The sequence below is a fragment of the Rhinolophus ferrumequinum genome, chromosome 20, assembly GCF_004115265.2.
Source record: "Rhinolophus ferrumequinum isolate MPI-CBG mRhiFer1 chromosome 20, mRhiFer1_v1.p, whole genome shotgun sequence".
Classification (NCBI taxonomy): Eukaryota; Metazoa; Chordata; class Mammalia; order Chiroptera; family Rhinolophidae; genus Rhinolophus; species Rhinolophus ferrumequinum.
The window spans coordinates 16,289,309-16,313,956 of record NC_046303.1 but is presented as its reverse complement, the minus strand read 5'-3'; the positions used below and the strand labels follow the sequence as shown (position 1 = coordinate 16,313,956).

General features: G+C 41.6%; 1 protein-coding gene across 4 annotated transcripts in view; it reads right to left on the bottom strand.

Annotated features, from left to right (window-relative positions):
* The window catches only part of OSBPL3 (oxysterol binding protein like 3), a 161,275-nt gene that overhangs the window by 6,270 nt on the left and 130,357 nt on the right, over window positions 1-24,648 (bottom strand). For all 4 annotated transcript variants that reach the window (XM_033088448.1, XM_033088445.1, XM_033088446.1 and 1 more), the window contains 8 exons: window positions 23,915-24,008; window positions 21,423-21,673; window positions 18,534-18,671; window positions 10,797-10,860; window positions 7,821-7,899; window positions 6,526-6,670; window positions 3,503-3,647; window positions 77-203 (listed from right to left, as the gene is read on the bottom strand). In XM_033088448.1, coding sequence (XP_032944339.1) covers window positions 77-203; window positions 3,503-3,647; window positions 6,526-6,670; window positions 7,821-7,899; window positions 10,797-10,860; window positions 18,534-18,671; window positions 21,423-21,673; window positions 23,915-24,008 — 1,043 coding nt within the window. The remainder of the gene's footprint in view (window positions 1-76; window positions 204-3,502; window positions 3,648-6,525; window positions 6,671-7,820; window positions 7,900-10,796; window positions 10,861-18,533; window positions 18,672-21,422; window positions 21,674-23,914; window positions 24,009-24,648) is intronic.

Genomic DNA, 24,648 nt, shown 5'->3' with positions numbered 1-24,648 from the left:
CTTTGGTGGCCTGCGAGTTGTTAATAAGACTTCATAAAAAGTTTTACATCTTTGGAGATCTTTGAAAAATCCTTACCTTTGGTCTGGCCTAAATCGAGTGTCAGTAGGTGGTAAGAAAGATTTACACAACGGATCGATTTCATTTAATTCTAGTGCAAACTGTGTGAAGCCATAATATTGTTCATAGCCTTTTGGCATGGGATCTGAAAGAAAAAGAGATCATTCATCCGTAACTTGCATTTCATTTATGTTACATGTTAATTCCTCCACCTTTTTCATCTGAGATTAGCTATAATTCTTTTCTCTCAGCTCTAAACTCTTCCATTTCTATTAAAATATTCTGGCTAACAGATAGGGCTGAATATTTCTCTCTAAATTTTCTTCTCTATAAATTTTCTTCTACCTACAAGGATAAAGCCTTCTTTGTGTAGTCATACAGCAAATTTACAAAATGCCGTGAAGTTTCTATACAGTTTAAACTACAAAAATAATTTGTTACCAAAATAAACATGTTAAAAAGAACTCTATGTCCATTTTTCCTGACTAACAAGACATGCACTCTAGAGAGTCCATTTTTCATTTAAGTGATGGCAAATTCTCCTGAAACTCTGTCTAGCACCTAAAATAGTGCTGAACCTCTAACAAGTGGTCAATAAACGTTATTCTTTTCTCCCACACCTGCCCTTCTCTTCATTATCTCTTGCCTCTCCAAATCTTACATATTTTCATTTAAAACCGTCTTAGCAGAAGCCAGGAACAGAGATGTATGATACTGGCAGAAACTTTGCCACCTGGAACTAAAGGGGACAGAGAAAATAGACTGTTGGTCCTGTTACTCTGCAGGATGGGACCACAGAGCTACCCAGCTGCAAACATGTGCTATCCTTCAAGAGCAGGGAAGAATAACTCTGCGAGTGATTCAGAGATCCTCAGGCTGCCCCTCCCACCATAGGCCCAAACTACCACAGGCCCAGGGGGCAAGGCAGCCTCCACCTTCTAAAGGGTGGGGCCTCTGCTGCAGCTTCAACACGCCAGGCTGCCACCACCCAGAGCCTTAGGGCCCTTGGGGGCAGGGCCACTGTCCCAATGGGCCCAGAGGACTGGGCATTGAACCAAAGAGGATTATTCTGGAGACTTAAGATCGAATGGCATTTGCCTTGCTAGTTTTCGGCTTGCTTGGGGCCTGTCACCCCTTCCTTCTTTCCTACTTCTCCCTTTTGAAATGTCTAGCCTACGCCTGTTCCACCAGTGTATTTTGGAAGCACATTTTGGTTTCAGAGGTTCACAGTTGGAGAGGATGAACCTCAAGTCTCACCCATACCTGATTTAGACGACAGTTAAATGAGACTTTGAACTTTAGAGTTGATGCTGAAATGAATGGAGACTTTTGGGGCTATTGGGATGGAATAAATATATTTTGCACGTGAGAAGGACATGAATTTGGGGGGCCAGGGGCAGAATGTTATGGACTGAATGTTTGTGTCCTCCCCAAATTCCCATGTCGGAGCTCCACTCCCGGTATGGCTGTATTTGGAGATAGGGTCTCTAAGGACATCATGATGGGTTAAACGAGGTCGGAGCGGTGGGGCCCAGATTTGGCGGCTGCCTGCAAGCCAGGAAGAGATCCCTCACCAGAACCCAATTTGCCAGGACCTTGAGCTTTGATTTCCCAGCCTCCAGAACTGTGAGAAAATAAATTTCTGTTATTTAAGCCACCCAGTGTGTGATATTTTGTTATAGCAGCCCAAGCTGTTGAATGCAGGTATAGTGAGTGCCCTAACTTAAATGCCAGCTGAAAATACCTACATTTACATATTGGGTAAATCAAATGTAGACTAACAAAACCCATGGAGAGCCTGAGCTCTGATTGTACACATATGCAAACACAAATGCTTTCCGTGAACTTTTCTGCAGACCATTTTTTGAAGCTTCAGAAGTCCTTTTACGGTCAAATTCTAGGTCTAATTCTCCATGTGTTCTAAGCATGGAAAGAATATCAAAGCTTCCCAATGGGCCTTCAAAAATCCACCCTGTCCCTGTCCGTCAGAGTGAAGACAGTGGTTTTTCTTGAAGAAGGGCCAGGGGTACTCAGAAGGCCAAGGTGAAGATAAAAACTCAGTGAATAACATCAACAAGAATAACAGCCGATGCAGTGTTCTTTCGTCAATGTATTACTTTAACATCCAGAGAGGATGGTAACTGTCATCTGTGATAAATCCTTTAAGCAAAGGAGAGTGAATGTGTCACGGGCAGACTCTCATGCCTGCCTCTGAACCTCTGAAGCTAGGAAGGCGGCTACTGGTGCCAATTCATTCTAGCTTCATGGCAACCTCTGCGATGGAGGAAGATGTGGCTGCTTACGCATAGAAAGAGACATTGTTGGCTGCCTCCCTTACATTCACTTCCCTTTCTTACTTGCTAACAGGAAACTGCTCTGGTCAGGTGGCATTCTGCCCTGCCCAGGGCATGAATCTTGACCCACAGAATCTCTTCCACCTACTCAGTTGCCCAGGATTGGTGCAAGGATGGGTTTGGGTCCACATCAGGCCGACAAAATGTAAAGACACATTTGCTGGCGGACCGTAGGAAATACTTCATTTCTGAGAAAAGAGAGGCACAAGCAAAGAAAGCTCTTTTGTCCTCCCTTCTCCCTGCTTGGTGAGCTGCCACGTGGGGATATGATATTGAATCGTGACAATTGTTTTGCATCCGTGAGGGGAAATATCACCGCCATACTGGCAGTGACAGAATGTGCCCTCAATTATCTGTACTCTTGACACAGGTAAGTTGCCTGTCAACAATCCTGGGGCCACCCACCCCCTCACTTATTATTAAGTATTAGCCCATATCCGATGGTTTAAGCCACTATTAGAATAATTTTCCTATTTTGTTTTGATCAGCCTAAAGCATCCTAAGAGTGGTCTCTCAAAACAATGGTTTTATAATATGACTCTGGCTTGGAAACATACTTATCAGATTAGATGACCTAAAGTCTTGAGATGCTCTGGAAATCTGTTATGAAGTTTTGGTTTCCCTAATCCTTCTCCCCATAGCTGCTGCGTCAAGGACTCAGCCTCCTTCTGGAATTGGGTGAATCTGGGGGATACCTAACTCTTGTAGAACCCCCCCCCCAGGTCATTCCGCTTTTCTGGAAACAGTTTTCTCTTTGTCCTACTGTAGAACGACTTCTTGTACTTCACTGATATTCCTTCTTAGGGCCCAGAACAGATACAGGAATGATGTGTGTTGACTGGAAGATAGAGTGACCATGGATCAGCAATGGCTTGGTTCTGGGATTAAGTACCTCGACCCACCAGCCCAATGGAGGCATCAATAAGCATGAGTCTGAGATATGATCAGGTGAATGAAAGAAGGGCCAGTAGCTCAAATACGGCCCAAAGCAGGCTGGAGACACTGGTGGACACTGAGCCTGCCCACCTGCAGTTCCTCTGGCCATGCCCCTCACCCCCCTGGCCTGGGGCTGATTAACCCAGATACTAACTCGCTCTCCAGACACAAGAAGACGAGGACGAGCCACCGCAGTAGATGCTTTCGTGCCATTTCCCAAATAGCCGATGCACCGCTTTTCCACTCTTGTCAAATACAGTACCTTCAATCTCACGGGCGTTAGCGCTCCAGTATTTTGCCTAGGATTCAAATGAGAGTTGTCTGTTTAGTATTCTGGGGTCAACTTATTACAGATATTAAGGGGAAAAAAAAAAGGGGGAAAGTAAAAGAGCCATAAAGATAATTCTACACTGAATATAGTTTGCTAGTTCTGGGTTCTAACTTTTTTTTTAATCACATTTTTAATTATTTAATAAAAATTAGTAGCTAACCCTTTATTTACAGTTTGCAAGCCAACAATCAACATTTGATACATTTTTTTATGCGTACGATACTTTTTTTTACATTTTTTTCCGTTCTTTTTCTACATACAATGTAGGAAGGGAAGGCTCAGCTCTTATACATCAGCCAAATAGTGTGGTTGCTCCCTCCCCTGGAACAGTAGTTCCCTGACTCTCACTGTGGCTTGGACTATTGCAATTTAAAAGAAATGTAACTTATATAATTTTTTTCTCTAAAGGAACTAGACAGTCCTTTGTAAATCATTCAAGGGAAGCTGCTCTGTAAACCAATCAATTTTCAGTTTATCCTGTTACTTTTTTCTCCAAAACTAGATCTGTTCAACCCACTCAGGGTACCCCATATTCACCCTGCAGTTTGGTCCTGGTCTGAGACCAGCTCAGCTCAGTTCAGCCCAGCCTTGTGGATTTTATATAGTACCACATTGCGGCCAGCAGAGGGAGCTCCAACTCTCTAGAGTCTATTTTTATTTTCCCCCCCAAATCTCCCAGTTACCCGGTTGCCCTAAAAATCTCGAGGATAAAACAGAAGGCATTACTCCATAAATCAAAAATCCTAGTACTATTTTCAGCCCAAACAGAATCTATATTTGGAAACCAATAAAGTTGAGTGGCACTTCCAGGCCACATTCTGGTGGGTTGGCTTCCCCATTCCAAGTCTAGGGTAAAAATGGGAGGAAGGGAGGAGTACAGCAGCATCTCAGAGCTGAATCAGAGATGTAAAAGTGAGTTCTCACGTCATGTAGACATGGGGAAAAGGGATACAAATACTGTCCAGGCTCTTAAGTTTAATCTGAAGCCTTCAATCAGATTTTTCTCTTAAGAGATATTTGCCACCAAATCCAATCCTGGCAATTCAATGAGATGCCACACAGGGCGGCAGCCACGTTCCACAGGTAATGGCTGCATCTGCTTTCAGATTTTCTTTCAACTCCAGAAGTGCATCCAATGTTCTAATTCTTTTTATCTCTCATGGCTACAAAAAAACTATTCTCTAGTTCTAAGTGGGTGAGTGGTAGAACCGGAGAATAGCTTTTTGTAGCCACGAGAGGTGGATGGTAGAAATGGAAGTTGAGCGCATTTCCTTGGAGAAAGTGCTGAGAAGTAGGTGGTTCTCACCTGCATCAGAGGTGCATAGATTCTTGCTCCAGGCTGCCTTTTGTTTCTTTTTGCAGAGAGCTTAGATGACACTTTCAAAGGCATTATTTTACCCCAAATGACTACTAGCTTTATGTCTGACTATAACCCAGCTTGACTTACAGGGTATAAGGAAGACACCAATCCACCTCTCCATAATGTCCTCCACCAACTACAGGTCATGCAGAGAGGTACCGTGTGAATTCTACAGTTAGAATCTAATCTCTCAACTTCTGATTTTGCTCTTAATTCTATGCAAATATTTCCTGAGTAGGGTTACACTTTAAGGCCATTTTAGGAACATACGATTTTTAAGAGCGAGAGGGACTCTCAAGAGGAGGAGAAGGTGGGAGAAGGGTTCCAATCAAGGCAGTTGGAAAAGTACACGGACTATCCCATGGTTTTCGCCTCAGGCCAATCAGCCAATCTGTTCATTTATCCTGTGAATATTCATGAGCCTCTGCTGGGTGCCAGACACCATTGCCAGGCATCAGGCAACATCCGTGAGCAAGACAGACCAGGCCTTTGCTTTTCTGGAGTCAGGAATGGTGAGGAGGGGGTGGGAAAGAGAGAATAAACAAGTGAGCCAACGGCGAGCAAGCGAACTGCAGACAGTCCCAAACACTTTTAAGAAAATGGGACACGTGGAGAGTGACACAAGATGGGGCAGGCAAAGGAAGGATCTGGGAGAAGAATCCAAGCAGAAGGAAATGAATGAAGAGAGAGACAGAAGGCCAGTGTGGACAGAGGACGGTGAGGAATGGAAGGGATGAGGGAGTGGCAGGAGTTTAGGTTGGAGAGCCACAAGGGTGGGTGTGTGGGGGTGGGGGACGAAGGGGGGCGTGCAGGCGGTGCAGGGGCTTGTGGGCCATTGTAAGAAGGCAGGGTTTTACTCAGAAAGATGGACGTTGTTAGAGGATTTTGGTCAAGTACAACATGACTTTCTTTTTTTTTAAATTGTGGTAAAACATGCATGACACCAAATGGATCATTTTAATCACGTATAAGTGTACAATTCAGGGGCACAAAGTACATTCATAATGTTGTGCCACCATCGCCGTATATAGGTCCTGAAATGTTTCATCTTCCCAAACTGAGACTCTGTATTAAATAACAACTCCCCATTCCTTCTTCCCCCCCAGTCCCTGGCAACCACCATTCTACTTTCTGTCTCTATGACTTTGACAGCTCTAGGTACCTCATATGAATGGACTCATACAATATTTGGCCTTTTGTGTCAGGCTTATTTCACTCAGCATAATGTATTGTAGCTTGATGACAGATGTCACAAGGGCCCCTCTGGCTGCGGCCCTGGGGACAGACCATAGGGGAGTAAGGGTGGAAGGAAGAACCGTGAACCTGATCCAGGTGAGAAAGGTGGGCTGGGAACAGGGAGCCCCTCTCATTGCATATCTGCTGGCACAAAAGGGAAGGTGGAAAATTCCCCAAGCCCCCTGTGCCCCGAGACCACAGCTCTGCCAAGGCCGTTCCGGGATCAGAGCTCCCAGACCCACCAGGTTACCTTTATAAAATTCACTTTGCAGTGACAGGAATCATCATTCACGTTCTTGATGACGATCTCTCCGTAGTGTTCAATCCACCTCTGCCCGCTTAAGATGTTATGGATGCAAGAGGTCACTTTGTTCCACTCAAAATGGTCTCCAAACCTAAAAAGGAGGAAAAGGTGAGAGGAACAATTCCTGGAAGAGCCAGCAGCAAACGCAAACAAGCACTGCTATTTTTAACTACAAGTCACTTAATGCATTACTCATTCCTTCATTTATGGAGCCAGCCCTGACTGAGCACTGAAGCCATGCTGGGCGTCCTGAGCTTTCCCTCTCCGAGGAGGTGTGCACACCATGGAGGGCCACGGCCATCAGACTTGGGTGCTCGAGAAGCAGCCGGAGGCTCTACTAGCAGCTGCTGATCCCCTGGAACAACTCACCCCCTCCTTTGACCAAGGAGGAAACTGAGAGCCAGAGGTAACTCGTCTAAAGTCACCAAAGTAGGAAAGGGAAGTGGCAGTAGGGGTTTTTCACAATTTGCTGTCTCTACTCACACCCATATAGACACATACAGGTACATACATATGTATGTGTGTCTGTGCATATACACATGTATACAAATACAGAGATCTTAAATCTTTTACCATGAGAAAGTATTCAGATACTACTTACAGAGTTAAATAATAATTCTGAGGATAACAGTCATAAGACCAAACACTTATCTGGCACATACTATGTACTGAATACTATTTTACATACTTTGCATATATTATCTGTTAAATTTGCACAGCAGCAGATGGTTTAGCATCCCCGTTTCACAGAGGAGGGCACTGCTAACCAGAAAGGTTAAGTAACTTCCCAAGGACTTGCAATTAGCAAGTTGCACAGTGAGTCCATGGGTCCCAGTAGCCTGGTTCCAGAGGCCACTCTCATAACCATTTTTGCTTCATGAGTAAGTATCAGTAATCCCTGAAAGGTCAAGGCCATATCCTTCTTAAAAGGAATTTTGACAATGAGGGAGCACAACACTGTTAAAGAGAAACCACTATTCTTAATTTTGTTAGAAAGTGGAAATGAGTTTTTTAAAAGCACCTATTTCGGGAATTTTGGTCTCTGGGAAGCATTTTCATTTCAGGGAAAGAAAATGTGAGGTTGTCAAAATGAGGACCATTTAAACCTACTGTGAAACAGATGAGAAGGAAGAAACAGACACACAAAGCCTTGGGGGACAGTGGGCGTCCTGTTTCTAAACCTGTATGTCGGCCCTAAATTCTATAAACCACAGAAGGTCCTAAACCACAGATGGACTTACGCGGGCAGAGTCACATGCGTTGTGCCTATCGGAACAATTTCCATGGATTTGCCCCAGAATTTGTTTTTCCATCTCACGTCTGAAATAAAAATTATACCAAATATTACATCTGTAGCAGGAGAGCTAGGTAGATAAGAAATGGATCATGTAGGCGGCATAAATGATCCATCACGATACAGAACAATTTTAATAATAAAAACCATTATCATATAGGATAACTTTTTATTCTCTATAAGTACCAACTGAATACCCAGGACAGAATCAGGGAGACTACAATTATAAGATCAAGTACCTCCTCTGGAAGAACTTGCAATGTGAAAGGCAGACAGAAGTGACAACTTGTAAGGCCCACACAGAGAGTATGTTGTAAAGTGAAATGGAACCAAAGGAAAAGGAATAACCAACATGCTTGGAAGACATCAGAAGAGGCTTGTCTAAAGTAGCCACTTAAATCGGGCTTTGAGGAATAAGCAGAGTTTACCAGGCAGAGAAAAAGCAATTGCAGGCAGAAGACATAGTTTGTTCAAGGGGGGCGGGAGAAGGTATACGAGAACATGGTGTGGTTCTGTCCTATTAGTTTCAGATTGTCTAGAGAAGAGTAGAAAGATGGAGTACAAAAAACAATGGACTCTACAGCCTGACTAAGAAGTGGTTTGTGTGTACTGGGGAGAAATAAGGTGTTTGTTTAGACAAAGAACTGATGTGATTAGATACAGACTTTGCAAAGACAACTGGCAACAATATGGAGAATGGAACAGGAGGAAGAGAGATAAAAAGCAGGTGAAAAGTGACAAGGCTACTGGTTGCTCGTGTGTTAGATGAGGATGACGTGAACCAAGGCAGTAGTGGTGGAAATGATCCCAGAACCACTAAAGAAGTAGAACCAGAAATGGGTGACAAATCAGATGCAGATTGTGACTGACCAGGAGAAATTGTGGATGATCTCAGACTTTTCTAATTTGCATGAATGGTGGTGTCCACAGGGAATAGAAAAAGAATGGCAGAGACAGATGATCTCTCTGGCTGCTGCATGACAATACACAGGCCACAGGGCCGTAAAGGTGAAAGCAGGGAGGCCAGTAGGGGGCCATCCATGGCCATGGGCCAGGAGAGAGGTGGGCTGGGACCAGGAAGCCCCTGGCCACATATACATGATTCCATTTATATGAAATATCCACACTAGGCAAATCTATAAAGACACAAAGTAGGTTAGTGGTTATCTAAGGATGGAAGAGGTTGATGGAAATTGGCAGTTGGGATAGGAGAGGGCATTGGCTAAAGGGTTTCTTTTTGGAGTAATAAAAATGTAATAAAATTGATTGTGGTGATGATCGTACAAATCTGTGAATATACTAAAACCCATTGACTACCTCAACAAAGCTGCTACAAAACAAGATAATTGGTTGTTTAAAGGAAAAACAGTAACAATGTATCGCAGAGTTTATAACACGCATAAGTAACACGTATGTCCACAATAGCACAAAGGTTGGGAGAGGAGAAATAGAAGTATATTTTATAAGTTTCTTATACTATAGGTGAAGTGGCATAATATTATTTGAGGACAGACTACGATGCATTAAAGATATATAATATGAATCCTAAAGTAACAACTAAGAAATTAAACAGAGGTATAGCTAATAAGCCGACAAAGGAGATATACTGGAATCTTAGAAATTACTCAGTCCAAAAGAAGGCAGAAAAAAAGAAAAAGGGGAAGAACAGATGCAACAAACAGAAAACAAGAGGCCAAATTTAAACCCAACTATATCAATAATCACAATAAATGTAAATGGTCTAAACAACCTAATTAAAATGTAGAGAAATGTCAGATTGAATTTAAGAAAGATTTGGGAGTCATGGGCCTATAGGAGTAGGTGGAATTGCCCATGAAAAGCCTGATGAGGAAAAAGAGAAGGGAGCTGAGGAGAAAGCTGTAACGTAAGGAGCACACAGGAACTACTTCGAGAAGACCCTTCAAATTACGTAATAATAGCTTAATAATAAAGTGCTTACGGGGTCAATGACACTTAGGAATTAGGAGGTTAGAGATTTTAGGAGAATTATTTCCAGAGGGTTTCAGTGAAGTTAGAGAAGTTTCTAGTTAAGCTTTAATTCTAAACCTTAGTAGCAAAGATTCAGAAACTATGGTACTTGGAACATAAACTGGTAATACTGATTTGCCTCCAGAGAGAACTGAGTGGCTGGGGCTAGGGTGAGGGAAGGAGGTTTTTTACAAAATACTTTTATATCTTTTAAATTCTGTAGATTTTTTTTTATGGCAATGTGGCACATCAGGTGTTACCACTGTTAGCAGAGAAAAATGTTTTAAAAACTGATATGTGCTAAATGCGTGAAAACCCAGGATACTCAAATGTTCCTTCTGTAGTACACTCCCACTTTTGAATTAATAAAGGAGTTAACAAAATTAATTAATCCATTTAGGAAATATTTGCAGCCTTATATATTTTTCAGAACAATCCATCCCCTTCCAAATCTAAAAACATAAACTGAATATAGGTACAACATCTCCAAATTGAAACAAACAAAAAAAGTCAGCAATGTATAATGTGATTTTAGAAATAAAATTTAAATTTATTCAAAGCAAAAAACCCCTGTGCTGTCTAGACTCTGATAAATAACTAAATACCTTGTGTCTCTTGAAATACATGAGGAATTTCAAGTGGCTGTGAATAAGACAGAAAACATTACAGAAATGAGTGGTGGTGGCCCAGACAAAGATTGAGAATTTTTTTAAAAGGGAACTAAATTATCCTCCTAAATCTTCAATTATGAGGTGGACAAATTCAGTTATCGTTCAGAGATGAGAGGCAAGAGTATCAAGTGTACAGATCCTTCCAACAAGGCCCAAGTCCAGGGCCCATTGTGACCTCGACATGCATTTACAGAAGTTTCTGAATAAAATAAATCTATAACATTACAAAAAAATGATGGGGGTCAAATATATCAGCACGTTACCTTGCCAGAAAACAAAATTTCCAGACTCAGCGTGACATGCAGAGATAGGTGGATGGTGGCTGACCTGAGGGAAACAAAGTCCGGAAATGAAAAATCGTATTAACTTTTGTTTTTCATGAAATCCAATCCTTCTCCCTTATGTCGAGATGCTCAGTATCTAAGTGAATGAAAACTCTTCTAGTTTTATTTCACCAAGTCTGTTCTTGAGAGGATGCTCCGTTAAAACAGTCAGCTCTGATTTGCTCAACTTTGTTAGGGGTGAGAAGAAATTGGGTGAATGGAAGCCTCAGAGAAAAATGGCCAAGTGGTCAGTGATGAGGACAGAGAATTGTTTTGAAAGACATGAAAATAAAAGCAGGGACATGCTAGGGTTGCCTGCTCATAAACCATATAATCTGACAGTGTCTGCCAATGTCAAAATCTCTATTAGCTGTTCCAAAAGTTAACTGTGTTTAATTAAGAAGCCACATAGTAAATATTTTTCAATGCTATTTCTAAGCAGTACAAAAACTCTGTTTGTCTCAGCAGATTTCATTCTTCTGAAAACATTATCCCAAAGTCCAGCCTCTTTTCAAATCACCTACAAGAAGACTGATTCAAGAAAAATTCTTTTAGAGAATAATGTTTCTATTTTAAAACGAGTTCAACAAACACATACTGAAGAAATGTTAGTCAGCTTCTAAGAAAAAAATTGTCTTCATTTTCTGTCAAGATAAAAATAATTTGAGTAAATATGTAATCATGTTCTAGAAAAGACTCTTCTGCAGCAGAGACTGTAGCACATTCCCTGCCTTTTGTCACTGGGGTCATTACTTCTGTATTAGTCACTAATAAAGAAGCTAATGAGGAAATGGCTCCTCAGTTAGATTTCCTCATTATCTTAGTAACTCTGGGCACGTGAGCAGTACATGTACTGTTATTATAATTCAGTATTAGTGACACCAGAGTAATGCTGACCGCGGTGTTCCCAGACATCTCTCTGGCTGAGCTGGTTCTCTTACAGTTAGAGCATCATATTACAAGTGAGACAGAAACCATAAAGACAGAAATAATGTTTCCCAAACACACTGCTAGGGAAGAAGTGGAGGTAAAACCCAGCATTTTGGGTTTATGTCAATGTTTTCAGGGGGGAGGTGACAAATCCTCAACCTCCCCTCCTGGCCCCAGTTCTTCAGCAGTGATGAGGAACATGGTGTGAAAAGCATTTGTGGGTGGAGAATGGTAGGAACTGGATAATCCACAGGCATGTCACATACCTATTTAACTGATGGGATTTCAACTGTATCTACCGGCTTGGCCCAAAGAAAAGCAGAGACAAAGATTTAAATACTGTGGGTATCTCTCAGGTCTCAATGAACACAGAGGACGATGCAAAGTTGCTGTCCTGTGGATGGTTTTAGTTCCCACCGGCCTCTTAAGAATGTGGTGCCTTCCCGTGCCTATGGGGTTTTCAAGGGCAATTTTCACTTCTAGCATCGTTTAGAAACCTAACTCCCAAAATGCAACTCTCTGCATAAGCCACTCCTTGAATGCAACTCCTTGAAGATACTTCGTATAATAAAACGCTGTACCCCTATTTCCCCCTACTTCCCCCACCCGCTCTCAATGAAAACAGTGCAGTCAGCTTTTAAACCCTGGGATCACATAAAACTCAACCAGGACAAGATAATATCCCCAACTCCCCGTCCCTCCAGTGGAGTAGGAGAGGAGTATGGAATGCTCCCCTCGCCCCTTAATGTAGGCATAGTTTACAGTAGATTATTGCAAAATAGATCATATTTATTCTTACAGAAATGATGCAGTAAAAAGTGTAGGGATCACAGCTTTGATCAAGAATTTGGCATTTTATAGGTTTGGCTCAATGTAAACATCAAAGCAAAATAAAGTACATAAATAGTATAAACCTCTTTGGTAATAATTTTACATCCCATAAAATAGGAATAAATGTACTTGTTCGTATGAATTATAAAAGAAGCCCTATCATACCATAAAGTAGATATATGTCCCATAAAAATGCAACTTTGACCTTTAAAGCTATTGTGAGCTTAATGAGTCAGCACCTTTTCGATGGGCTCAAAAATGTTTTCTGTGTGAATACATTTCAACATTCAAACATCAATGATTTTGCTTGTTTCTTTCTTGCTTAGAAAGGCCTTTGGGAGTGATTTATTTGGTACACATTGCTTTTAAGATGTTTACAAAGCTTTCCAGGGAAATTAAATTGATGCCTTACTATTCTTTGATATATTTCCTTCTGACAGGTATTTCTTCGTGAAACATGTCTGCCAAGTGCTACCCTAGTGTCAGGGAGTGAGGGAGAGCTTTTGGAGGTCACAGATCCAGGTCCTAACTGTGCACTGTCATCTACTGGCTGTATGACCTTGAGGTGACCTTGAGCAAGTTTTTAAGCCTTTTGGGCCCCAGTTACCACATCTGTAAAACAGAGCTAATACCACTGATTTTGCAAACTAAAAAACAGAGGACACATGCAAAGTGACAGGATCATAAGCTGGTAGGAAGTAGGCAGGGACTAAATTTTAGCCATTTTTCATGAGAAGGATTTCCAGTTGGTTCTCATGGTGACCTTGTGTCTTCTTTATTCTTATTTTATAAATTCAGAAACAAACGAAAGAACCTGTCCAATGCTTCACAGTTAATTAGTGACAAGGTCAGCTCTTTAAACCAAGGTCCTCTGATTTCAAATATCATGTCCCTGCTCCCTCTCTATGGCTGCTCTCAAGTTGGGCTCTGCTACCGCCCCAAAGGGTGTTGTTGAGGTCCCATCTCATGAATATTTGAAGAAAGAATCTCTTCAGTCTGACCTTTCCAACTCTTTGAGTCTCATTAATTTCTTTGTAAAATGATGTCTGAGGGTCTCTCTGACTTCAAAATGCTCTAGTTTTAACATTTGCTTTCGATGTCTTCTTCAAAGCCCAGCGTCAGTGAGTGCCAGCCAACTGAAAAAGATTATTCTAAGGCTTTAACTAACTCAAATGCCCATGGAAAGGGGGGAAACTCATGGCTAGTAATTTAATCTTTGTTGATGGCAATCTTTCTAAAATCTACTGGAGTAGAGGAGAAGGAGCACAATCTAACCTGTCTCAGTGTGAAATTTTATTGAGTTTCTATTCACACTACATGTTAACCCAGGTGTAACTCAGAAAGGCAGTAAATTTTGAGTTGGAATCTGAACTGCCCCAGCCCTGGAGTAGACCCTGTCTGTTAGCCTACTGGATAAATCTAGTTTAGAGTGGTTTTGTTTTTAGCATTCCTCTCCACCCCAAGCACACAAGAGCAATTTCAGATTGAGAAGGATTCCCAAACATTCAGGAATACATGGTTTTTATTATGCAAATATTTATATGTACCTTTCTATAAGCCTGAAGTCAAGGAGTTCCAGTTAGTTAAGAATTCTTATCATTTACTTGCCTATCTGAGGTCTTTCTTCAATCTGACCTAATCATTTCTGGTTTATGCTTTGAATGCATTTTATATAAGAGGTGGGCAATAAAGAGAGAAGCAGATGAAAAAAGAGTGCATTTCAGTATTTGCGTATTTCGTAAACTTTTGGATTCAGAAAAAAATATCCTTTAAATGCATCACTTCTACAGCTGTCTAGGGACTTTATGGTCCTCCTCGTCTTGACGCACCTCCAACCTCAAAGGGCAGCTTATGGAAAAGAGAACAAATAAGTGCCAGGTGAAAAATCATCCAGGAAGAGGCCATTCATTCCACGGCATTCATCACTTACTGATTTCCTACAATGTGTCAGGCTCTGACCTTGTCACTGGGAATACAATAAGAAACAAAAATCTTTACCCTCATGGAGTTGCCATTTTAGTGCAGACGTGGGTGAGACAGATGATAAACAAATAAGGACATAATTTGTCAGGAGTAACATGTGTTAAGAATAAAGCGAGGCGTGAAGATGGGGGGATGGTAGGTGGCAGTGCTGCTCCCCACAGGGTGGTTGGGGCGGGACTCTGCATAGTGGAAACCTCTGCGGCTAAGATAAACAAGGAAGCCCACCGCCCAGCGAGCTGGGAGAACTGTGTCCAGGCAGAGGCACTGGTTTAGTTGCCTTATGTTCGATTTATTGCTCGTTTTATTTGAACAGCTTAAATGTCCTCTGATAGTGTCTTTAAATAAGATGCCCCTTTAAACACTAGGAAGTACCTTTGCCTAATAGTAGATAAAAGCACTATTCAGACGGAATATGCAAGGGGGGAAGTGATAGGTATGGCAGTTATAGTCTGTCCAAGAACATAGGTTCAAAGTTTCCTAATGAATCACAGAAAAGGAAGAAGGGCTGAGCCCACAAAGCAAAGGAAAAAAGACTTCATTGGACTCTCTCCCATTTTAGTAACTTTTGATAATTCCACTCAGCTTTTCTGTCACGAACTCTCACCAGTATGTGGCTGAGGTAGTAAATGGTTAAAATGACCTGAACAGGGATCTGACAATTGAAGTTCCAGGTAATTAGGAAAAGCCACTTTAGGTAATAGCTTAATTGCATATACTTTAGACACCTTTAAACCTTTCCCAAAGGTATAAAAGAGAAGCAAAGCTAAGTGAAATGAGTTTTTTGACCTCTCCAGTCCCTGGTGAAGCTCAAAACTCGTTAGCTTTCTCTCCAGGAGAAGCAATTGGGGAATAACCTGCCGGCAGGAGTTTCGGTCCCTGAGGAGAGAAAGGAAGTCCTTTCTTCCTGAATTCCCCTTTTTCTGGGCTTCTTTAGAAAGCCAAGGCTGAATCAGATTTCTTTGCACAAAGGAAGCTGCTTGCCTGAGAAGGTGGAACATGTGACAAGAATGTTTATGATTTACTCCTGAATACCTCATTCACAAACGCCACTCCCCAGCCCACAGTGGGAGCTGAAAACAAAGTCCTATGTGAGTTTGGAGGATGAAAGCTTTAAGTGACAATGACAGACAAAATCCCATAGTCTGAACAGTGTGCGAAAGGCTATTTTCACATTGGCAGCTGATGAATCCAGCATTTCTGAGCACAATACCTAAACCTACACAAGAGACCCCCCAAAAAGATGAGGGAAAGAGGACACAGGAATGGAAACTGAGGGCATTAGCTGAGGAGTACGGGAAGATGCTGATGCTCTCGGCCTCGGTTTCCTCACTTATTACTGAACCTCACCTGCCACACAGGGAGTATTTTGAAGATCAAATAAGATCCGGTACACGTTTAAAAAATATAAAGTATTCTGCAAACTTAGTATATCTGGTCCCCAGGGTTGGTCTATTTTTCATAGTGAAATGCATATAATAGCATTCTAGTGTATATATCAGTATCTTGAAGCTTAGCTAGTGTGATTCTATCCCTGAGAGATTCATCCATTCTTGGGTGTATTAAAAGAACCAACTATCTGAGGCCATAAGGCTATATTCCAGACACAGGAAGTGACTCCATCATGATCAAGACTGGCAGTATTACCATGGCAAAGCCAGCTGTGAGGACGATTCTTGGCTGCCTCATGGCTGGCTTTTTGTCAGAGACTTACCAGTGACATTATGCCCCCTTCAAACCACTTGAATCAGTAGCATAGATATAGTATATCTTACTTCAACACTCCTTTTACTATTCTGAACACTGCATATTAAAAAAGATTTTGAAAGTTGCCTTTGAATATAAAAGCAGAAACCATGTTCTGAATGTCTACTAGCCTCAGGACAAATACTCCACACATTAGTGTATTATTTCACTTACGTCCTCCTGCAACTTAGGAGGTAAGGATTACCATTTGTACTTTACAGGTAAAGAAACAACTGAGGCTCAGAAAGTTTAAGTAGCTTCTACAAGGTCACTCACAGAGCAAGTTGGTGGAGTTAGGATTTGAAAGCAAGTCTGCATTATATCCAGCACATCCTATGCTACTAATAACGGCCAGATCTCTTTCTTGCTGATTTCCTTGGGATCCATTTCACGGAACTAAAGACTAAGTCATGCAATGCTCCTTCCATCTTTGTGCACGTGTTCCAGGAGCCATCACAGGAGGAGATACACAAGCAGATCCTGAATTTGCACCCTCCTACCCTCCACCCCTTGTTGGAGGCTCTGGGGGTTGAAGCTTAACTTCACATAAGCTCACATTTACTACTCTTTCTTATATGTATTCATCCTGTCCTGATTGTCTGCTGTAGTTGGGGGCTATTTTGGGTCTTTATTTTTTCATGTGAGTGCATATAATGCCATGGCAACCAGGTTATATTTTCATTTATTCTCATTCCACTTCAGATTTAGGATTTAAATAACCCAGTTGAATTTGAATCAAATTCTTTAACTACTGATCTAACCCCCTACCTCTCCAAGAACGGTGTTTAACTTCCCGTTTTTAGCTTCAAACTGGAAAGCCGCTGCCGAAAATGTGCTTTGGGATTACTATGCATTCATTTTCCTTTGAGTTTCAGAGAACACTGCTTATAATTTACATTTAAGTCAAGCACCGTCTTCATAAGCCTCTCAGCCACACCACCCTTCCCTTCTTACCCCCATAATGCACATCCATTGATAAAGAGGGCAGCAAGGCAACAGGAAGGAAAATCCTATTAAAGCAACCCACCCCTTTTTTCTAAGAATTGGGAGGAGAAAAAGGTACTGAAGCAGTCATGCTTAATGTCCCTCAGGTGACATTTAGTGAGTGATACATGCATGGCAGACATTGTCAGTTGCTGCCTGAACCAGGGGAGAAAATGGCTTTTTATTTTCAGTATCGTTGCACCCTATTTTAGCTAAACAGCTGCTCATTGGTAGATATTTTGGATGTTGCCAACATTCCACTCTTGCAAACTCTGCTGCTGTGCATCAGTAACATGAGCAAACATTCCTTTAACACTCTGTATACTTCCCGTATCAGACACTGGTCTAAGTGCTTTGTAGAGAGTATCTCGTTTCATCGTTACAGAGCTCTCCGAGGTCTGTACCATTATCATCATCTCCACTTTAAAGAGGGAATTGAAGCACAGACAGTCCAAGTAACTGGCCCTGGGTTACAAACATAGTAAGAGGTAGAGCTGAGATATGAACCTACACCGTCTGGCTCAGAGACCCTGTTCTTGAATAATATTCTCTGCCAATTCTGAGGCGGGAAGAATCTCGCAGAATATCAGGGAATGCAGGCTGCACAAGAATGCAGTACTGCGCCCATCCATTCGATGACAGGCCTTCTGGTCTATCTTCAGCCCCCACCCCACGGCATTCTGCCAGCAACTGGAGCAATGCCAGGCACGTGATATATGTCTGAGAAATATTTATGGATTGAATGAATAAATACATGAACGAATGATTCCTCTTAAATAAACTCAAGGAGAAGGCATTTATTCGGTGTGACCCATTCTGATGAGGCACTCATGCTCTGGAACAGCGGTGTCAGTGAGTGAGGGTGCACACTTTAAACCTCTGCGTTGCAATTTGGGCAAGTGCTTCATACTTTGAAAAGTCCTCTCACTACGACTGAACAGAAAGGGCACTGCTGATGCATAGGGCCGAATGAGATTTAGCATTGCTAGAACCTTTATGCCCTGGGGGGGTGGCTAGGTTTCAGTGGAAGGAAACTTGATCCCTCTCTTTATGTGTAAAAGCACTGTAATTATCTCAGGGGCTTTGAAGCTAGTGAAAGGTGGAAAATAAATATTTCAGAAGTACATGTAATGGGAGGCACAAGCAACTCCTCCAGCGCAAGTGGACAAAAGCCTGTACACAACAAACAAAAAGGTGTATATCCACCTGTTCTGAAAAAAACTGGAAGCCCTTGTCCTCGCGGATACACTCGTAGGTTTCTCCAAGAACAGGGTTAAAAGGCTTGCTTCCAGCTCGGAAATAGCTAGATGCATATGCTGATACAGCAAAGGCTGCCACGTACACCTAAGGAGAGGAAAGAAAGAACGTTGTTATTTCTCTGTCACCAAGAAATTTATTTTTACAAAGGCATGAGCAAAATAAAACGTTTATTTCTTTCTTTATGGTTTATTTTCAAAAGTCAAAGATGTGTCTCTGGTTTCAAGACAACCAGATCAACTTTGGTTTAAAGTTGCAGGTTTAATTAATGTTCGTTATGGCCTCAGAGACAAATGAGCCAAACACGTTCAACTGTCCATTTGTTCTGATGCCTAAAAGTTGGTAGAAACTTTCAAGATGATGATATTTATCAAATGAACTCCACTGTTTTTGAGTAGTCAGGCTGAGTCCAGTACCTCTAAACCTGACGAATATCTGAGAATCCTGATATCTGCTAAGGTTTTCGGGGAAGAGGGTGGGGAGAAGGGCATAAAAAAAGCCAAACTTCCTGCAAATTTCAGGAACAGGCATCCTAACTTTACCCATTCACAATGTGATAACTGTATAAACCTCAAAACTCATTGTGACAAAAGAAAATCTGTGAGTCATTTCCTAAGCCTGGGCAACAATCCACAGGATAGAGCACAGTGCCTTTTCAAAAGTTCTGCTTTTTAGGAGGATAAAGGAAAGCTATAGGTGAACATGAGCAAGATCCTCTAATGGCCCTCGCCTGAGGCTCTCAACATTTTTATCAGTTTCCTTTTCAGGGCAAGAAAAACACACATTATTCTTTTTGTCTTTTTTTTGGGGGGGTGGGGCAGCGCAAAAAAAAAAAATTAAACCTAACACTGATAGCAACTTTCCCTTTCTCATATTGAGTAACAATCTCCATGTTTCCTCTTCCTAGCCCATTTTGTAAAAGAGCCCAGTGCCTTTCACAAATGTTCACTAGTTGCATAACTTTTCTTAGCCTTTTGAAAATAGGACCTACCTTATAACCTCACACTATAGAACTCTCTAGAGCAGCTGTATAGCTTATAAGAATTAATTGACTGCGCCATTCAGTCTCTGCTCTTGAAACCTGGCTATTTGTGCCTCTCTCTGCTTCCTCAAATGTTTGTTACCAGTTAAATAGTAAAATCACACTGTCTATATTGAATGCTAAATCAGCCCTGAATCACCTTCACAATTTAAAATATAACAAAATTGATAAAAGTACCTCCCTCATAGTGCTGAGGAAGTGGGGGAGGGGGGAGGCAGACACACCCGTTTTGGGCTGGTAACGGGAGGGAATCTATGCAGGGGCCATGAGCAAACCAAGAGAACAGTAAACACAACCCCAGGATAAGGTTCCTGCTCAATGCTTCCCCATACTTTCTCTTCCTGATGTATTGCGCTGGAAGGCAAAGCCTTTCCTAGAACTTCTCAAGGTCAATTATAACCAATCAGTCAGCTGACTATCCTAAAGGTCTCTAAATTGCCACAAGCATGAAACACCTTTATGAGTACTTTCATCTTCAAAGTCAATCCGTTTCTTTAAAGAAAAGAGCTGTCCACAGATGTTGACTTTTACCACTTGCCTTAGAAGCTATTTGCTTCCCTTTGTTCAGCAGAAATTCTCTGGGGAAGAGGAACAAAAAAGATTGAAAAGATACGCAGCTTGTTTTTCTCTCCTATTCTTATTATCATTAGTATCAAGAAAGCCTCTTTGATGGGAGAAGTCCCTGGAGAGTGTGGGGAATGACTGTGGGATGTCTCTTTTCACCCAGTAGTTCGATTTCCCCGTAATCTTCAAATCACTAAAGTAATGAAGCTTTAATGAAGGCTAAAAGTACAGAATGCTTAGAATTTAGAAAAGAATGGTGTCTTCCACCAGTGAGAGGGTGACTTAATGGCAAGTTCCTGATGCCAAGGGGGCATGCCAACTCTCCAATTCAGCCAATCAGCAAATGCCCAGGACAGAGACTATGCACTTGGGGGAAAACACCAGTGTCCCATACAATGACTGTTGAGCAGGTAGCATCTGAGAAGGCAAAAAGAGGAAGAGACACTCAATTTTGAAGAACAAAATCAGCCACAGTCACAGAGAGAGCTGATTTGGCCACAGTCTTACAACCTCGGTACCCCTTCCTGCCACCTGCATAACACAGGGAAAGGATGAGAAACTCTTGGAGGGCCCTGCATTGGAAGGGATACCAAGAAAAGAAGGCAAATTTTTCTAGGATGAGGTGTGTGTGTGTGTGTGTGTGTTTTTTTTTTTTTTTTTTTTTGTTGTTGTTTTTAACTCTCTAGAATAAGGGCAGGGCACAAAAAAACAAGAAGAATCTTATGTGAAAACCTGTTCTGTGAATGTGATTTTCTGAAGATGTAGGAGCCAAAGGGACAATTCCAAAAATAAACAAAAACATTCTCAAGGGCAATTTACCCCGACAAGAAAAACAGCTTGAGAAATTAAATTCTGTCCACCCGGGATAGTAAAAATAAATACCCAGACAGCCCTCCAGACATATTTTCCAGACAGGCATATCAGAACAATCACATGGAAGGTTCTGGAGAATGAGGAAGTGCAAATTCACAGACCAGAACTACCCCCGGCACCATCTGTCACAGAAAAGCCCCCACTACAAATGGCAAATCCTGACAGGCTGACTGAAAAGAGCCAGGCAGAGGGGAACCAGATGTCACTGAGCAAAGAACCTGTCTGTCTAAACATCAATCCCAACGAACACTGGAGGGGACTGGAGCTCTGGCTCAGCCCAGGTTGGCTCTGCTGGCCGGGGGATGGCCAGGTGGCGCAGGCGGAGGCCGGACAATGCCCTTGGAAGGCTGACTCCTCACCATCCTCTCCAGGGCGTTGGGGATGTGTGCGGCCTTGTCCAGAAGCTCGCTATACTCCAGCTCCTCGCAGAGCCTCTGCAGCGTGTTCAGAGGTTCGTTTAGCTCCACGGGCATGGCCACTTTCGACAGGTCCTTCCCTATGTTGTTTCTCAGGATGTTCCACAAGCTGATGTTACTGGTGTTGGGGCAGGGTGCCGGCAAGCAAGTTCTCCTTTTGGACTTCACTTCCGCACGGCTTTCCATAACAGGCTCTGAAAGGGAAGGAAGCCTCGTTGTCACTATAAGGCGTTTCACTCTAAATAAATATTTAACGTTTATCTTTATACAGTCAGTCATTTCGAATAAAGAGGCTGCTTTGATGAACAGAAAAGGATAAAACGGGAGTCACACTGTGCAGTCTCATGTAAATTTAAGTATCCGATTAACTGTTGAATTTGTTCTTATGGCTCAACGTGGGCAAAAATCTGATTTACCAGTAGCTGCAAATAATAGTTTTCAAAACCAGTTTTGCATGTAATCTCAAAATATTTCCTTTGATTACACTAATCTGAATTTGAAAGAATACTGTATGACGACTACTACTAACAGCTAATACAAATCTACCTTTTACTCTAGGGCAGCAAGTCTTCTAAGCATTGTATATATCTCACTTATTTTCATAACAATCTCTTGAGGTAAACAGTATTATTATCCCCATTTTACAGAGGAAGAAATTGAGGCACAGAGCAGTTAACTAACATGCCATGGAACGCACCACCAGAGAGCGGCAGAGTCGGGGTTAGCCGAGGAAATCTGATCCCTGAATCTATATCCCAAATGATTTAACCTCGCCACAGTACCCGTCACGGTGAAGATCCTAACATGTGCCTGCTGATCTGAGGGGGAAGACATTAATAGGAAGCGCTCTAAATACCTAGTGTGTAGTATGGGCTCAGACAAACTCTAGTGTATTAATTTACCAAGACTTGGATCCAATCCTATTTCATTTTGTAGGCAAAATAGCATCATCAACACAAAGGTCATTTCTAGAGCCAATCTTTTCAGTAGAGTACTGATGTTTAGAAATCTAATCTTGCTCAGAGACAGTTAAACTGGAGGACACCTATTTTTGTTTCCAAACACTGCCGAAGGAGAAAGCTGGGTTTGGCCCAGTGTTTGTCCAAGCTAAGGCAATGTTAGTCAACATTTCTAGCAAAATGGCTGTGGACTAGGATAGAGAACCCGCCTTAACCTCTTACGTGCTTTCCCTGGCTGGTGTCAACTCAGCCCAGTTGTGGTGTTAGGTCTAGTGATGGTTCCATTCTAGTGTGTGTGCTATTTATCAAGGGAATGGGTGATGTTTCTTCATTTCTCTTTCAATTTACCTCCTCGCTTTTCTAGGACAGCAAGTAGCTCCTATATTATTGCTCTTCTCCTTTGAACCATTGGTTCTCAGACTTTTCCACCAAAGGGTTCATCTCTCCAGAAACATTTCAAGCAAGATAGAACCTAATGGGCATGTGACCTCCAGCAGGCGTGATGCTGAAGGTCCAGAGGACGATAAAATTAAAATTACCTGCCTTTTTTGGTGATCCCCAAAGAGTAGGCTCTTTGGCATTCAGATAACAACTCATCATCATCATATTTCACACATATTGACTGAGCTGGGAAAGCACTGAAATATCAAAAAGGACCTGACACGGTCCCTGCCCTCCATGTAGAGATGAAAATAGGGGGTGCTCTGGGTATCCAATGCAAGGCACAGACAAACCGAGAGACCTCCAGGCCCACTGAGTACCGAGACTGGGAGTATTTGATTCACAGAACCAAAGCAGAGAACTGTCAATGAGCATATTCCTCCTAAAGGCACTTTGTGAAACAGACCTCAGTCTGCGCTCTGAATTTTTAAATCAGAGCCGTTTAAGGATAGTCAGGCAGTCCAGGTACCCCGTGGTTCCAATTAATGTTTCCTAGGCAGCATTTTCACTCTTGGCACCAACCAGTAATAAATGGGCATCTTAGGATACCTTGAGGGCGCCTGCTCCTAGAAGTTATAAGTTTGTTATTTTCAAATGTGTTATCATAATGAATTTGGAGCTTAATTACCACTCAGACTAGACCTTTTTTATATAAGCCCTACAGGACTCCTAAATTATGAAAACTGTTAGATAACCTAAAGGCAAGAGCTGGATTCTAACATTTGCAGAGAGAATGTTTGTCCATCAGGGATATCTGTCACACTAATCTTTGATGTTTATATGGTAATTGGTACACCCTCACTTTAGAAAATAGAAATTTATGCAAGCAGACAAATTTTTTTGAATGAATACGCTTTTCACCTGTGAGTGCTGTCTCCCCACCTAGGTTATAAAAACCTTGAGGGTGGGACCATATCTTAATTGTCTTACATAGTACTTGATACAGTTCTCTACCTGCAGCAGGTACTCTGTATATGCTTATTAATATTCTGTGAAAAATCCAAACTTTCAGAGATCAAACAATTTAAATCTTACCCAAGGTCTGTCTCTCATTATCTAAATCATTACTGAGATTGTCCAAGGAAAGGTTATCACTTATGTCACTGACATATGAATCATCCTCAGAAACCTACAGGAAATAAGAAATACCATGCATTAGAGCAAGAATAAACAAGCCAGAGTTTCATAAAACTTTTACTCAGCTCATCAAACATTTTGAATCCCACATTACAAACTTAGAGAAATAATTTTAGATGCTGTTTTCATAGAAGCCCATACACCAGTCTGCCTCAGAGGTGTTTGCAGCAAACACCTGTTATTAAAATCCTTACGCTTTCCTGACTCGTTCTCACAAGGAAAACACAAGTAAACTCAAGATTTCAGTTGCTATTATAATTCTTATTAATTCAGGCTGCAATGTTCAGAATGTGTTAGTGCTAAGGTAGAATGAGTTACAATTTGTCTTTGAACTATTTGTGAAAAAAAGAATCTGCTATGGAAATTAATAAACAAGATTAGTACTTCTATACTGAAAGGGTAAAATTATTAATACATGCTTACACACAGCAACGCCAGCGAGGACACTTGCCTATTCACGAAAGTATGATTTTGTGCATCAACTGAAAACAATATTATAGTATAATAACCACATTATAATAATCATAATATAATAATCGTATATTAGAAATTAATATAGGTCAAATTCAATGATTCAAAAATATATAGGATGCTAATTTCTGGTCCTGTAGTAAAAATATTACATTATCAAA